Below are 16,117 nucleotides of genomic sequence, written 5' to 3' on the forward strand. Positions count from 1 at the left end.
TCCTGCCTCTAGTGTGTACAATCCCTTAAAAATCTTATATATTTCAAACAGATCCCCTCACATCCTTCTAACTTCCAGAGTATCAGGACCCTATCTGGCATGTGTGGCATCTCATGGTGTATCACGAACCTGTCAAGGGAGTGTCGCTTCTGACAGTGTGCCAGGAACCTGTCAGGGGTGTGTGGGGTCTCACAGTGCGTCAGGACAATGTCAGGGGTGTGTGGGGTCTCACAATGCGTCAGGACCCTGTCAGGGGTGTGTGGGGTCTCACAGAGCGTCAGGAACCTGTCAGGCGTGTGTGGGGTCTCACAGTCTGTCAGGACCCTGTCAGGGGTGTGTGGGGTCTGACAGTGTGTCAGGATCCAGTCAGTGGTGTGTGGGTTCTCACAGTGTGTCAGGACCCTGTCAGAGAAGTGTGGGATCTCACAGTGTGTCAGGATCCTGTCAGGTGTGTATGGGGTCTCACAGTGTGTCAGGATCCTGTCAGAGGTGTGTGGGGTCTCACAGTGTGTCAGGATCCTGTCAGGGGTGTGTGGGGTCTCACAGTGTGTCAGGATTCTGTCAGGTGTGTATGGAGTCTCACAGTCTGCCAGGACCCTGTCAGGGGTGTGTGGTGTCTCACAGTGTGGCAGGACCCTGTCAGGTGTGTGTGGGGTCTCACAGTGTGCCAGGACCCTGTCAGGGGTGTGTGAGGTCTCACAGTGTGTCAGGATCCTGTCAGTGGTGCGTGAGGTCTCACAGTGTGTCAGGACCCTGTCAGGGGTGTGTGAGGTCTCACAGTGTGTCAGGATCCTGTCAGTGGTGTGTGAGGTCTCACAGTGGGTCCGGACCCTGTCAAGAGTGTGTGGGGTCTCAAAGTGTGACAGGGCCCTGTCAGTGTAGTGTTTGGTCTCACAGTGGGTCAGGACCCTGTCAGGGGTGTGTGGGGTCTCACAGTGTGTCCGGACCCTGTCAGGGGTGGGTGGGGTCTCACAGTGTGTCAGGACCCTGTCAGTGGTGTGTGAGGTCTCACAGTGTGTCAGGACCCTGTCAGGCGTGTGTGTGGTCTCACAGTGTGTCAGGACCCTGTCAGGGTTGTGTGGAGTCTCAGTGTGTGTCAGGAACCTAAAACAGGTGTGGTTGCTCACTTGTTTAGGAGTGTGAGGGGTCTTGGTGGGTGTCAGTATCCGGTTTGGAGTATGGGGTCTCACATCCTGTCAGGATCCTGCCAGGAGTGTGTGGTGTCTCACGGTTTGTCAATTGATAATAGACAGTAGGTGCAGGTGTAGGCAATTCATGGCTGATCATCCACAATCATTACCCCGCTCCTGACTTCTCCCCATATCCCTTGACTCCGCAATCTTTAACAACTCTATCTAACTCTTTCTTGAAACCATCCGGAGAATTGGTCTCCACTGCCTTCTGAAGCAGAGCATTCCATAGATCCATAACTCTCTGGGTGAAAAGTTTTTCCAGAATTCCGTTCTAAATGAACTACCCCTTATTGTTAGCTGTGGCCTCTTGTTTTGGACTCGGGAACATGTTTCCTGATCTAGCGAGTCCAATCCCTTAAAAATCTTATATATTTCAATCGGAACCGGTAGCATCCTTCTAAATCCTAGTGTATTAGGACCCTATCAGGTGGGTGTGGGATCTCGTGGTGTATCAAGAACCGATCAGGGGTGTGTGGTGTCTAACAGTGTGTCAGAATCCTGTCAGGGGTGTGTGTGGTCTCACAGTGTGTCAGGATCCTGTCAGGGGTGTGTGGGGTCTCACAATGTGTCAGGACCCTGTCAGGGGTGTGTGGGGTCTCACAGTGTGTCAGGACCCTGTCAGTGGTGTGTGAGGTCTCACAGTGTTTCAGGACCCTGTCAGGGGTGTGTGTGGTCTCACAGTGTGTCAGGACCCTGTCAGGGGTGTGTGGGGTCTCACAGAGTGTCAGGACCCTGTCAGGGGTGTGTGGGGTCTCACAGTGTGACAGGGCCCTGTCAGTGGTGTGTGTGGTCTCACTGTGGGTCAGGACCCAGTCAGAGGTGTGTGGGGTCTCACAGTGTGTCAGGACCCTGTCAGGGGTGTGTGGGGTCTCACAGTGTGAAAGGACCCTGTCAGTGGTGTGTGAGGTCTCACAGTGTTTCAGGACCCTGTCAGGGGTGTGTGGAGTCTCACAGTGTATCAGGACCCTGTCAGTGGTGTGTGGTGTCTCACACTGTGTCAGGATCCTGTCAGGGATGTGTGGGTCTCACAGTGTGTCAGGACCCTGTCAGGGATGTGTGAGGTCTCACAGTGTGTCAGGATCCTGTCAGTCGTGTGTGGGGTCTCACAGAGTGTCAGGACCCTGTCAGGGGTGTGTGGGGTCTCACAGTGTGACAGGACCCTGTCAGGGAGTGTGTGGGGTCTCACAGTGTGTCAGGACCCTGTCAGTGGTGTGTGTGGTCTCACAGTGGGTCAGGACCCTGTCAGGGGTGTGTGAGGTCTCACAGTGTGTCAGGACCCTGTCAGGGGTGTGTGGGATCTCGTGGTGTATCAAGAACCGATCAGGGGTGTGTGGTGTCTAACAGTGTGTCAGAATCCTGTCAGGGGTGTGTGGGGTCTCACAGTGTGTCAGGATCCTGTCAGGGGTGTGTGGGGTCTCACAATGTGTCAGGACCCTGTCAGGGGTGTGTGGGGTCTCACAGTGTGTCAGGACCCTGTCAGTGGTGTGTGAGGTCTCACAGTGTTTCAGGACCCTGTCAGGGGTGTGTGTGGTCTCACAGTGTGTCAGGACCCTGTCAGGGGTGTGTGGGGTCTCACAGAGTGTCAGGACCCTGTCAGGGGTGTGTGGGGTCTCACAGTGTGACAGGGCCCTGTCAGTGGTGTGTGTGGTCTCACTGTGGGTCAGGACCCAGTCAGAGGTGTGTGGGGTCTCACAGTGTGTCAGGACCCTGTCAGGGGTGTGTGGGGTCTCACAGTGTGAAAGGACCCTGTCAGTGGTGTGTGAGGTCTCACAGTGTTTCAGGACCCTGTCAGGGGTGTGTGAGGTCTCACAGTGTGTCAGGACCCTGTCAGGGGTGTGTGGAGTCTCACAGTGTATCAGGACCCTGTCAGTGGTGTGTGGTGTCTCACACTGTGTCAGGATCCTGTCAGGGATGTGTGGGTCTCACAGTGTGTCAGGACCCTGTCAGGGATGTGTGAGGTCTCACAGTGTGTCAGGATCCTGTCAGTCGTGTGTGGGGTCTCACAGAGTGTCAGGACCCTGTCAGGGGTGTGTGGGGTCTCACAGTGTGACAGGACCCTGTCAGGGAGTGTGTGGGGTCTGACAGTGTGTCAGGACCCTGTCAGTGGTGTGTGTGGTCTCACAGTAGGTCAGGACCCTGTCAGGGGTGTGTGAGGTCTCACAGTGTGTCAGGACTCTGTCAGGGGTGTGTGGGGTCTCACAGTGTGTCAGGACCCTGTCAGTGGTGTGTGTGGTCTCTCAGTGGGTCAGGAACCTGTCAGGGGTGTGTGGGGTCTCATAGTGTGACAGGGCCCTGTCAGTCGTGTGTGGGGTCTCACAGAGTGTCAGGACCCTGTCAGGGGTGTGTGGGGTCTCACAGTGTGACAGGACCCTGTCAGGGAGTGTGTGGGGTCTCACAGTGTGTCAGGACCCTGTCAGTGGTGTGTGGGGTCTCATAGTGTGACAGGGCCCTGTCAGTGGTGTGTGTGGTCTCACTGTGGGTCAGGACCCAGTCAGACGTGTGTGGGGTCTCACAGTGTGTCAGGACCCTGTCAGGAGTGTGTGGGGTCTCACAGTGTGTCAGGACCCTGTCAGTGGTGTGTGTGGTCTCACAGTGGGTCAGGACCCTTTCAGGGGTGTGTGAGGTCTCACAGTGTGTCAGGACCCTGTCAGGGCTGTGTGGGGTCTCACAGTGTGTCAGGATCCTGTCAGGGTTGTGTGGAGTCTCAGTGTGTGTCAGGAACCTAAAACAGGAGTGGCTTCTCACTTGTTTAGGAGTGTGAGGGGTCTTAGTGGGTGTCAGTATCCGGTTAGGGGTATGGGGTCTCACATCCTGTCAGGATCCTGCCAGGAGTGTGTGGTGAGTCAGGGTTTGTCAATTGATAATAGACAATAGGTGCAGGTGCAGGCAATTCATGGCTGATCAGCCACAATCATTACCCCGTTCCTGCCTTCTCCCCATATCCCTTGACTCCGCAATCTTTAACAACTCTATCTTACTCTTTCCTGAAACCATCCGGAGAATTGGTCTCCACTGCCTTCTGAAGCAGAGCATTCCATAGATCCATAACTCTGTTGGTGAAAAGTTTTTCCTGAATTCCGTTCTAAATGAACTACCCCTTATTGTTAGCTGTGGCCTCTTGTTTTGGACTCGAGAACATGTTTCCTGATCTAGCGTGTCCAATCCCTTAAAAATCTTAAATATTTCAATCAGATCCGGTCGCTTCGTTCTAAATTCTAGTGTATTAGGACCCTATCAGGTGGGTGTGGGATCTCGTGGTGTATCAAGAACCGGTCAGGGGTGTGTGGTGTCTCACAGTGTGTCAGGACCCTGTCAGGGGTGTGTGGGATCTCACAGTGTGTCAGGATCCTGTCAGGGGTGTGTGGTGTCTCACAGTTTGTCAGGACCCTGTCAGGGTTGTGTGGCATCTCACTGTGTGTCAGGACCCTGTTAGGGGACTGTGGCATCTTACAGTGTATCGTAAACCTGCCACGGGTGTGTGGCATCTCGAAGACCCTGTGAGGACCATGTGGTCTCACAGTGTGTCAGGACCCTGACAGGGGTGTGTGTGGCATCTCACAGTGTGTCAGGACCCTGTTAGGGGTGTGTGGCGTCTCACAGTCGGTCGGGACCCTGTCAGGGGCGTGTGGGGTCTCACAGTCGGTCGGGACACTGTCAGGAATGTGTGGGTTCTCACAGTATGTCAGGACCGTGTCAGTGGTGTGTGGGGTCTCACTGTGTGTCAGGAACCTAAAATGAGTTTGTGGGGCATCACAGTGTGTCAGGACCCTGTCAGGGGTGTGTGGGGTCTCACAGTGTGTCAGGACCCTGTCAGGGGAGTGTGGGGTCTCACAGTGTGTCAGGACCCTGTCAGGGGTGTGTGGGGCATCACAGTGTGTCAGGACCCTGTCAGGGGAGTGTGGGGTCTCACAGTGTGTCAGGACCCTGTCGGGTTGTGTGGTGCCCCACAGTATCTCAGGACCCTGTCAGGGGAGTGTGGAGTCTCACAGTGTGTCAGGACCCTGTCAGAGACGTAAGGGATCTCACAGTGTGTAAGTACCCTGTCAGAGACGTGTGGGATCTCACAATGTGTCAGGCTCCTGACAAGGGTGTGTGGCGTCTCACAGTGTGTCAGGAACCTAAAATGAGTTTTGGGGCATCACAGTGTGTCAGGACCCTGTCAGGGGTGTGTGGGGTCTCACAGTGCGTCAGGACCCTGTCAGGTGTGTGTGGGGTCTCACAGACGGTCGGGAACCTGTCAGCAATGTGTGGGGTCTCACAGTGTGTCAGGACCATGGCAGGTGTGTGTGGCTTCTCACTGTGTGTCAGGACCCTGTCAGGGGTGTGGGGTCTCACACTGTGTCAGGACCCTGTCAGGGGTGTGTGGGGTCTCACAGTGTGTCAGGACACTGCCAGGGCTGAATGGGATCTCACCGTGTGTCAGGACCCTGTCAAGAGTGTGTGGGGTCTCACAGTGTGTCAGGGCCCTGTCAGTGGTGTGTGGGGTCACACAGTATGTCAGGACCCTGTCAGGGGTGTGTGGGAGGTCTGACAGTGTGTCAGGACCCTGTCAGGTGTGTGTGGGAGGTCTGACAGTGTGTCAGGACCCTGTCAGCTGTGTGGGGTCTCAGAATGTGACTGTATCCTGTCTGGTGTGTCTGGGGTCTCACAGTGTATCAGGACCCTTCAGAGTTATCTGCTGTCTCACAGTGTGTCAGGACACTGTCAGGATTGTGTGGGGTCTCACAGTGTGTCAGGACCCTGTCAGGTCTGTCTGGGATCTCACAGTGTGTCAGGACCCTGTCAGTGGTGTGGGATCTCACAATGTGACTATGTCCAGTGAGGTGTGTGTGGGGTCTCACAGTGTGTCAGGACCGTGTCAGGGGTGTGTGGTGTCTCACTGTGTGTCAGGACCCTGTTAGGGGACTGTGGCATCTTACAGTGTATCGTAAACCTATCACGGGTGTGTGGCATCTCTAAGTGTGTCAGGACCCTGTCAGGTGTGTGGGGTCTCAGAATGTGACTGTATCCTGTCAGGTGAGTGTGGGGTCTCACAGTGTGTCAGGACTCTGTCAGGGGTGTGTGGTGTCTCACAGTGCATCAGGACCCTGTCAGGGATTTGTGGCATCTCAAAGTGTGTCAGGACCCTGTGAGCTGTGTGTGGTCTTACAATGTGACAGGACCCTGTCAGGATTGTGTGGGGTCTCACAGTGTGTCAGGACCCTGTCAGTGGTGTGTGAGGTCTCACAGTGTTTCAGGACCCTGTCAGGGGTGTGTGAGGTCTCACAGTGTGTCAGGACCCTGTCAGGGGTGTGTGGAGTCTCACAGTGTATCAGGACCCTGTCAGTGGTGTGTGGTGTCTCACACTGTGTCAGGATCCTGTCAGGGATGTGTGGGTCTCACAGTGTGTCAGGACCCTGTCAGGGATGTGTGAGGTCTCACAGTGTGTCAGGATCCTGTCAGTCGTGTGTGGGGTCTCACAGAGTGTCAGGACCCTGTCAGGGGTGTGTGGGGTCTCACAGTGTGACAGGACCCTGTCAGGGAGTGTGTGGGGTCTCACAGTGTGTCAGGACCCTGTCAGTGGTGTGTGTGGTCTCACAGTGGGTCAGGACCCTGTCAGGGGTGTGTGGGGTCTCACAGTGTGACAGGACCCTGTCAGGGAGTGTGTGGGGTCTCACAGTGTGTCAGGACCCTGTCTGTGGTGTGTGTGGTCTCACAGTGGGTCAGGACCCTGTCAGGGGTGTGTGAGGTCTCACAGTGTGTCAGGACCCTTCAGAGTTATCTGCTGTCTCACAGTGTGTCAGGACACTGTCAGGATTGTGTGGGGTCTTACAGTGTGTCAGGACCATGTCAGGGGTGTGTGGTGTCTCATAGTGTGTCCGGACCCTGGCAGATGTGTGTGGCTTCTCACTGTGTGTCAGGAACCTAAGATGAGTTTGTGGGGTCTCACAGTATGTCAGGACCCTGTCAGTGACGTGTGGGATCTCACAGTGTGTCACGCTCCTGATATGGGTGTGTGGGGTCTCACAGTGGGACTTGACCCTGTCAGGGGTGTGTGGGGTCTCACAGTGTGTCAGGACCCTGTCAGGGGTGTGTGGGGTCTCACAGTGTGACAGGACCCTGTCAGGGAGTGTGTGGGGTCTCACAGTGTGTCAGGACCCTGTCAGTGGTGTGTGTGGTCTCACAGTGGGTCAGGACCCTGTCAGGGGTGTGTGGGGTCTCACAGTGTGACAGGACCCTGTCAGGGAGTGTGTGGGGTCTCACAGTGTGTCAGGACCCTGTCAGTGGTGTGTGTGGTCTCACAGTGGGTCAGGACCCTGTCAGGGGTGTGTGAGGTCTCACAGTGTGTCAGGACCCTGTCTGGGGTGTGTGGGGTCTCACAGTGTGTCAGGACCCTGTCAGGGGTGTGTGGTGTCTCACAGTGCATCAGGACCCTGTCAGGGATGTGTGGCATCTCAAAGTGTGTCAGGACCCTTCAGAGTTATCTGCTGTCTCACAGTGTGTCAGGACACTGTCAGGATTGTGTGGGGTCTTACAGTGTGTCAGGACCATGTCAGGGGTGTGTGGTGTCTCATAGTGTGTCCGGACCCTGGCAGATGTGTGTGGCTTCTCACTGTGTGTCAGGAACCTAAGATGAGTTTGTGGGGTCTCACAGTATGTCAGGACCCTGTCAGTGACGTGTGGGATCTCACAGTGTGTCACGCTCCTGATATGGGTGTGTGGGGTCTCACAGTGGGACTTGACCCTGTCAGGGGTGTGTGGGGTCTCACAGTGTGTCTGGACCGTGTCAGGGGTGTGTGGTGTCTCTTGGTGTGTCAGGACCATGTAAGGGTTGTGGGGTCTCACAATCGGTCGGGACCCTGTCAGGAATGTGTGGGGTTTGACAGTGTGGCAGGAGCCTGTCAGGGGTGTGTGGGGTCTCACAGTGTGTCAGGAGCCTGTCAGGGGTGTGTGGGGTCTCACAGTGTGTCAGGACCCTTTCAAGAGTGTGTGGTGTCTCTCGGTGTGTTAGGACCATGTAAAGGGTGTGGGGTCTCACAGTCGTTCTGGACCCTGTCATTGATGTGTGGGGTCTCACAGTGTGTCAGGACCCTGTCAGGTATGTGTAGGGTCTCACAGTGCTTCTGGACCGTGTCAGGGGTGTGTGGGGTCTCACAGTGTGTCAGGACCCTGTCAGGGGTGTGTGGTGTCTCATAGTGTGTCAGGATCCTGTCAGTGATGTGTGGGGTCTCACAGTGTGTCTGGACCCTGTCAGGGGAGTGTGGGTGGTCTGACTGTTTCTGAGTATCGTCTTAGGAGGCTGTGGTGTCTCTTGGTGTGTTAGGACCCTGTCAGGTGTGTGTGGTTGCACAATGTGACAGGACCCTGACAGGGGTGTGTGGGCTCTCACAGTGAGTCAGGACCATGGTAGAGATGGGTGTTGTCCCACTGTGTGTCAGGACCCTTTCAGGTATGTGGGGTCTCAGAATGTGACTGTATTCTGTCAGGTGTGTTTGGGGTCTCACAGTGTATCAGGACCCTTCAGTGTTATGTGCTGTCTCACAGTGTGTCAGGACCCTGTCAGGGGTGTGTGGGGTCTCACAGTGCGTCAGGACCCTGTCAGGGGTGTGTTGGGTCTCACAGTGTGACAGGACCCTGTCAGGGATGTGTGAGGTCTCACAGTGTGTTAGGACCCTGTCAGGGGTGTGTGGTGTCTCAAAGTGTTTCAGGAGCCTCTCAGAGTTGTGTGTGGTCTCATGGTGTGTCAGGACACTGCCAGGCATGTCTGGGGTCTCACAGTGTATCAGGACCCTTCAGTGTTATGTGCTGTCTCACAGTGTGTCAGGACCCTGTCAGGGGTGTGTTGGGTCTCACAGTGTGTCAGGACACTGCCAGGCATGTCTGGGGTCTCACATTGTGTCAGGACACTGCCAGTGTTTTATGGTGTCTCACTGTGTGTCAGGACCCTGCCAGAGTTGTGTGGTTTCTCACGGTGCGACAGGACCCTGTCAGGAGTGTGTGGGGTGACTATTCAAAGTGTTGGGCCGTGATAGGGAGTGTAGGAAAACACTAATCCTGGATATATTCACTTTTGAGAATGTGACAGTGGCAGAAATGATGTTCTTCAATAATCAGGGACTGTATCAGTTTCATATTCAGAAATGGGTTTGGAAATTTCTCTGTCTTGTCTGTTCCCTCTGCAAACAGGATGAAGGACAATGATGATCAAGCTTGTAGCGATTTACTAAACCCGTGTTCAGGGGCACTGAGGGGTTTCATTGACCTGGTGTGGACTGGAGCAATATTTACAGAAGTCCCAGAAACGTGAGTAGTTTGTAAACTTCCTGATTCGTCTATCTCTGCTCCCATATTTAAATTATCATCTTTGGGATTTGTTGTTGTAAATGAGACAGACTGAACCCGGGTTCTGGCCAAGATTCCTTGTATTTCTGGTAAGAGCTGCTGTGTGGTTGAACAGACCAGTTGGGATGTTACCTGCTTTTCTAATTAAAGTGATGTTATTATTTCTATTCTGTGACTGGAACTTCAGTGACGCCCAACTCTAAGAAAAGATCATCTGCGGGAACTGGGGGAGTTTGGAAAATGGTTCAGGGTGAGGCTGTTCAGGAAGGGGCAGTGGTTGGCAACAGAAGGTTTTGACTTTTTGGTGTGAAGAAATATAAGATTATTTTTCCATTCTCCAGATCGCCCCTTCTCCACTCAGACTCCGGTGGGGATCTGTAGTTGCCGGACCCAGAGTGGTGTGACCACTTTCCTCAAACTCGCCAGCTCTCTGCCTCTTTCCTCCAAATGTCGTGTGAAAACTCTCCCGCTAGCAAACACGTTTCCCTGCATCTCACTGTGTTCTCTGTCACAGTGCCAACATTTACCTGGTCAGATCCTGTTGGCTCAACAACTGAACCGCCGGACGCAAATTACAACCGTTGGTGGAAACAGAGTTCAAGTTTCAACTTAATGAAATTTGCTTCAGCCTCATCTGGACCACTGCGTACCGTTCCGATCACCCCACTACCGGAGGGATGTTGAAGCTTTAGAGAGGGAGCAGAAGAGATTTACCGGGATGCTGCCTGGTTTAGAAGGCATGAGCTATCATGAGAGGCTGGATGAAATTAGGTTGTTTGCTCTGGTTCATTAGAGGCTGAGAGGAGCTCTGACACAGGTTCACAAGATTATGAAAGGCTTAGAATCAGTTTCCCGCGGTTGAAATGTCTATTACCAGAGGGAATATATTGAGGGTGAGAGGGTGTAGAATGAAGGGGGTTGTGAGGGATAGCTTATTTTTTAAATCAGAGCGTCGTGGCTGCCTGGAATGCACTGCCTGGTAAGGTGGTCGAGGCAAATTATTAGAAGCTTTTAAAGGACTTTTGGACAGGCACATGGATGTAAGGAAGATGGAAGCATGTGGACACAGTGAAGGAAGGAGAGATTAGACCAGGTTTGTTTGATTTATTTCTTAGCTGTTTTGGCACAATATTATTTGCCTAATGGCCTGTTCCTGTGTTATACTCTTCAATGTTCAATGCACGTTCACTTACCTTTCAGCTCACTGAGAACCTTTAGTAAAAGTTGAGCGGAAATTGGTTGATGGGAAGGATCACAATCTGTTTAAATATCAACAAATTGAGGGAAATCATTTTTGTAACATTTTAAAGTGTGCTGTATTCAATCCAAATTTGAATTAATCGCTGATATTATCTCACCATGTTCCTGTATTTCTTTCAGTATTTTGTCCATCTCTGGAACACCAATCCGCATTTTCACAAAGGTTTCCCACATCACCCTTCGGGCGCGGGAGCCTTTCTCCATCACCAGGCTCAGGAGGAGTTTAGAACTGTCCGCCCGCTCTCCCTTATCAGCGAGATCAGAGATTTTCTGTGAAGAGTAACGGTGAACATATTGGGGACTGACAGATTCACACAGAGAATGAGAAGTAAATGATGTGTTCTGTAACGGGATCACCCAGACGGGTGCTGATCCTGTCTGGACATGGACTGTACATTCTGAGTGCAGAGCACACGGAGGGACATTCACCGTGAACCTGGTCCACCAGTCAATGAGATCCTGGCTGGTCTGTGACCGCTTCGTTAACGTGGCTCCAAATCCAGAAATAATTCCTCATCAGATTTGACCGTGTAAAACAAAATCAGAAAATGACGATGACAGATGAGGAAAGAAGTCAGGAGGGTTTTTATAACAGAGTGAGCAGTCACAGGAGAAGTTGCAGAGAAGATGATGTGATTCATCTCCTCAGTCCGCCAGTGCCCAACATGACAGCGGATTACCGGCTGACACCTGATGCCTTTCCTTTGCCTTTTCCAGTGGAGGTTTATTTAGAGATTCCACATTACAACATGGCAGTATTCCCCGATCCACACTGTTTGCAATTACAGATTGTCACAGAATGATCTCCACCCAGAACAGAACACACTCGAGCTCCTGTGGCATCCAGTCGTAATGCCCCGGTTCTCCCTGAATCCTGCCGTCACACTGTACACTCTTCTCGGAATAAAAATTTCTACCGTATTTCCATTTAAGCTTGTTTATTGCAACATCATAGAACTGTTGCCTACTCGCCTCGCTCTGAACATTGAGCCACCAGCAGGGGTATTTACAACTTTTTCAATCATCGCTTGAGATTCACATTTTTAGGAATTATATATATTTATTTCTGATTTGTTTTTATGCTTTATTATCCAATGAGTGAGAGTTCCGACACCCATCAGTCCTGTGATGTGTGAAAATTCAAACCCATTCTCTCTCCCACTCACCCGATGTTCCTCTCCACTGAACTGATTCTCGGCCGTTAAAGCCAGGCTCACTCCGTGCACCCCTCCTTCCATCGCCTGCTCCAGCCTGTCTCGGTAGATATCCGTCAACTGCAGCAGCTGGGAATCGTCCCAGCTTGACAGGAGCTCGGTGATCACTGAGCTCGGACCTGTGGGGAAAATGGGGAGCATTAAAGAAATTTCAACACCATACTGGGTGGTAACTTTCTCTCTGGAACATAAAGACATAAAGATCACAACAAAACACAGTCCGGGGGAGGGGGGAACACGTGATGACGTAGGATCGAGACGCGGGAAACCAGCTCTCCCGTAAAAAATCAGTAAATTAATGTTTACGTGAAGAAAAGTTTGTAAATACTTTCTAAAAGTTACTTATAAACTACTTCGGATTGTTTCAAACTGTGTCTCACAAACAGAAGATGAAGAAAACTACTACCGTGAAGACAACGCAAGTTGGAACAGAATCAAGGCCCGCTGCTGCCAGAGAATCGCGGACTCAGGTACATTTTACCTGCGGTGAAACAGAACAGGAAGCTGCGGCAACATCGCCCATTTCCAAAGAAAAAGACCAACAAGAACTGGGCAAACGTGAAGGAAGGAGCATGCGCAAACGCGAGCAATTGAATTACAAATCCCAGTTACGATTGAAACCGGAAGTGAAAGTGAATCTGCGGCAGATTCAGATTCTCTGGATAAATCAGACGAAGATGGAGGTAAAAGTTTTTCTGGAAATATAGAAAAAACTTTAATGCAAGTAATGCGTAAATTAGAAAAAATAAACGCATTAAAAAAATCAAAAAAAGGTAAATATGGAGATTATGTTTGATAAAATGATAAAAAGACAGGAAAATGGAAAGAGAATTACAGACTTGGAAGCCACAACCGAAGACGTGGTTGAAAGAATGAACAAAACGGAAGATAATATCTCTGCCTGGACATCAGAAAGAAAACCATTGTTGGAAAAAGTGGATAAGCTAGAAAATTTTAGTAGACGAAACAATATTAAGATTGTTGGATTTAAAGAAGGTATAGAAGGAGATGATCCAATAGTTTTTTTTCAAAAATGGACCCCTGAAAACTTGGAAATGGAAGAAAGTCTAAATGAAATTGAAAGGACATAGAGCCTTAAGATCAAGACCTCAAGCTGATCAAAATCCGCAATCAAATTTGATAAAATGCTTAAGATACCAAGATAAAAAAAAGATCCTGAAGGCTGCCCACTGTGCCAGAAAGAGTAAAGAGACATTGATGATAGAAGGGAAAGCAGTTCTTTTCTATCCTGATATAAGTTATAACCTTTTGAAGAGAAAAAAGGAATTTAACCCAGTGAATTTTTTTTTCTTCTTAAGTATATACTTTTCTATGTCGCGGGGGAGCTGGAGGAGCTTTGGATCGATTGCTACGGGATTCACGTGTGTAATCATGGAGATTGCCACGACCCGTACAACAGATAGGGGTAATGTTGTGTTCTTTTTTATCCACAACATTTGTCGGGGGGAATTTTGTTTTTTTCTTTATATTCTATTTTTCTTCTATCTTTTTTTGCCTGGATGTTTGGTGGGGACACACATAGCAGCATGGAGAATTTTAAAAAGATTCCCCAAGGTTCCACGAAAGTTGAAAGATTAGGTATTATTATAGATTGGAGTAACCCAATTAAAAATACTGACTAATTTACAATATTTTTAATGTTTTAATGTTAATGGGCTTAATGGACCGGTGAAAAGAAAAATAATCTTAACACATTAAAAAAATGAAAATATATATAGCTTTTTTACAAGAAGCACACTTAATAGAGAAAGAACATCAGAAATTAAAAAGAGATTGGGTTGGAAATGTTATTGCAGCTTCATTTAACTCAAAGGCGAGAGGAGTTGCAATTTTGGTTAATAAAAAATTACCAATTAAAATACAAAATGTATTAATTGATTTGACGAGGAGATATGTAATTATACATTGCCAATTTTTTTTCAGAAATATGGACTCTTATGAATATTTATGCACCAAATGAAAATGATGTAAAATTTATACGAGGTCTTTTTGAATTTGGCTAACGCACATGACAAAATATTAATAGATGGAGATTTTAACTTTTGTCTAGATCCAGTTTTCGATAGATCAACAAAGGTTGTCACAAAATCAAAAGTAGCAAAATTAACTTTATCATTGATAAAAGATTGAAATATGGAGAAGTATTAGTCCAAAAGTAAGAGATTATTCATTTTATTAAAATAGACATAAAACTTATTCAAGGATAGATTTTTTCCTATTAACAACGAATAATCAAGACAGAGTGAAAAATATGGAATATAAAGCAAGAATATTGTCAGATCATTCTCCTTTGATAATGACATTGATAATGATAGATAAAGAGGAATCAATGAAGGCATATTGGAGAGATCAGATAATGTTACACTTCTAAAACTAAGAAGGAATATATGATAGAAATAGATCAATTGGAAAAAGAGATTACAAAATTAGAAAAAGAATCTCAAAGATATATGACAGAAGAAAAATGAAGACAACTTGTTAACAAGAAGTTACAATATAATACACTTCAGGCATATGGAACAGAAAACGCAATTATGAGAACTAAACAGAGATATTATGAACTAGGTGAAAGATCACATAAGTTTCTTGCTTGGCAGTTAAAAACAGACCAGACTTCTAAAATGATGAATGCAATTCGAACAAGAGTAAATGAAATTTCTTATAAACAGTTAGAAATTAATGAAACTTTTAAGAATTTTTATTTTGAGCTGTGTAAGTCAGAACCAAAACATGATAATGTCAAGATAGAAAGGTTTTTATCACAAATAACTCTTCCAAAATTGAGTTCAGAAAAACAGAAGCGATTTGATGTGCCTTTTGCATTAAAAGAGGTCGAAGAAGCTCTACGATCATTTCAAAATAATAAATCCCCAGGAAAAGATGGTTTTCCACCTCAATTTTATTAAAAATTTTAAGATTTATTAATTCCTGCTTTTATGGAGTTAATACACCAAGCGGAAAGAATGCATAAACTTCCAGAATCTTTTTCGACAGCTATTTTAATAGTACTGCCAAAAAAATATAGAGATCTTTGAAAGCCAACATCATATAGACCTATTTCTTTGTTAAACACTGACTATAAAATAATAGCAAAAATCTTAACTAACAGATTATCTAAATGCTTACCAAAATTAATACATATGGATCAAACAGGATTTGTTAAAAATAGACAATAGGCAGATAATGTAACTCAGTTATTTAGCATAATTCATTTGGCTCAAAAGAGGGAGGAAATGAGTGTGGCAGTTGCTTTAGATGCAGAGAAAGCATTTGATAGATTGGAATGGGATTTTTTATTTAAGGTATTGGAAAAATATGGATTAGGAATGTCCTTTTATAAAATGGATTAAAACCTTCAATACTAATCCCAAAGCTAAAGTAGTGACAAATGGTCAATTTTCAACACCATTTCAGTTAACAAGGTCAACGAGGCAAGGTTGTCCATTATCACCTGCTTTATTTGTGTTAGCGATAGGACCATTAGCTGAATTAATTAGAATGGGCCCAGATATTAAGGGTTTCCGAGTTAACCAGGAGGAATACAAGATTAATTTATTTGCTGATGATGTTCTGTTTTATTTAACAAACCCATTGTACTCGTTGCGTAAATTATCCTCCAGATTAGAAGAATATGGGAAAGTTTACCGACTCCGTGTCGTTATTGTAGTGCTGCGTGTAGCACACCGCTACAAGGCTACAAAATAAATTGGGATAAAAGTGAAATTTTACCTCTTACTAAAGGAAATTATAGACAATGTCGATTAATAAATCAATTTAGATGGCCGATAAATGGTATAAAATATTTAGGTGTAAGAGTTGATAATGATATAAAGAACTTATATAAATTAAATTATTTACCATTATTGATAAAAATTCAAGAAATCTTGATAAATGGATGACATTACTAATAACATTAGTAGGTAGAGTAAATACCTTAAAAATGAATATATTCCCTAGATTACAGTACTTATTCCAATCACTACCAATACAATTACCCCAGAAGTTTTTTCAAGAGTTAAATAAATATGTGAGGAGGTTCCTTTGGAAAGGTAAGATGTCAAGAATATCTTTGGAAAAATTGACATGGAAATGCGATCTAGGAGGGTT

At 47.9% G+C, this 16,117-nt stretch overlaps 1 protein-coding gene across 4 annotated transcripts in view; it reads right to left on the reverse strand.

The window, feature by feature from the left end:
* Positions 1-16,117, reverse strand: part of LOC132386279 (NACHT, LRR and PYD domains-containing protein 3-like) — a 57,889-nt gene that overhangs the window by 16,790 nt on the left and 24,982 nt on the right. For all 4 annotated transcript variants that reach the window (XM_059958558.1, XM_059958556.1, XM_059958559.1 and 1 more), the window contains 3 exons: positions 11,942-12,108; positions 10,874-11,045; positions 10,709-10,774 (listed from right to left, as the gene is read on the reverse strand). In XM_059958558.1, coding sequence (XP_059814541.1) covers positions 10,709-10,774; positions 10,874-11,045; positions 11,942-12,108 — 405 coding nt within the window. The remainder of the gene's footprint in view (positions 1-10,708; positions 10,775-10,873; positions 11,046-11,941; positions 12,109-16,117) is intronic.

Source organism: Hypanus sabinus, unplaced genomic scaffold, assembly GCF_030144855.1.
Source record: "Hypanus sabinus isolate sHypSab1 unplaced genomic scaffold, sHypSab1.hap1 scaffold_1088, whole genome shotgun sequence".
NCBI lineage: Eukaryota > Metazoa > Chordata > Chondrichthyes > Myliobatiformes > Dasyatidae > Hypanus > Hypanus sabinus.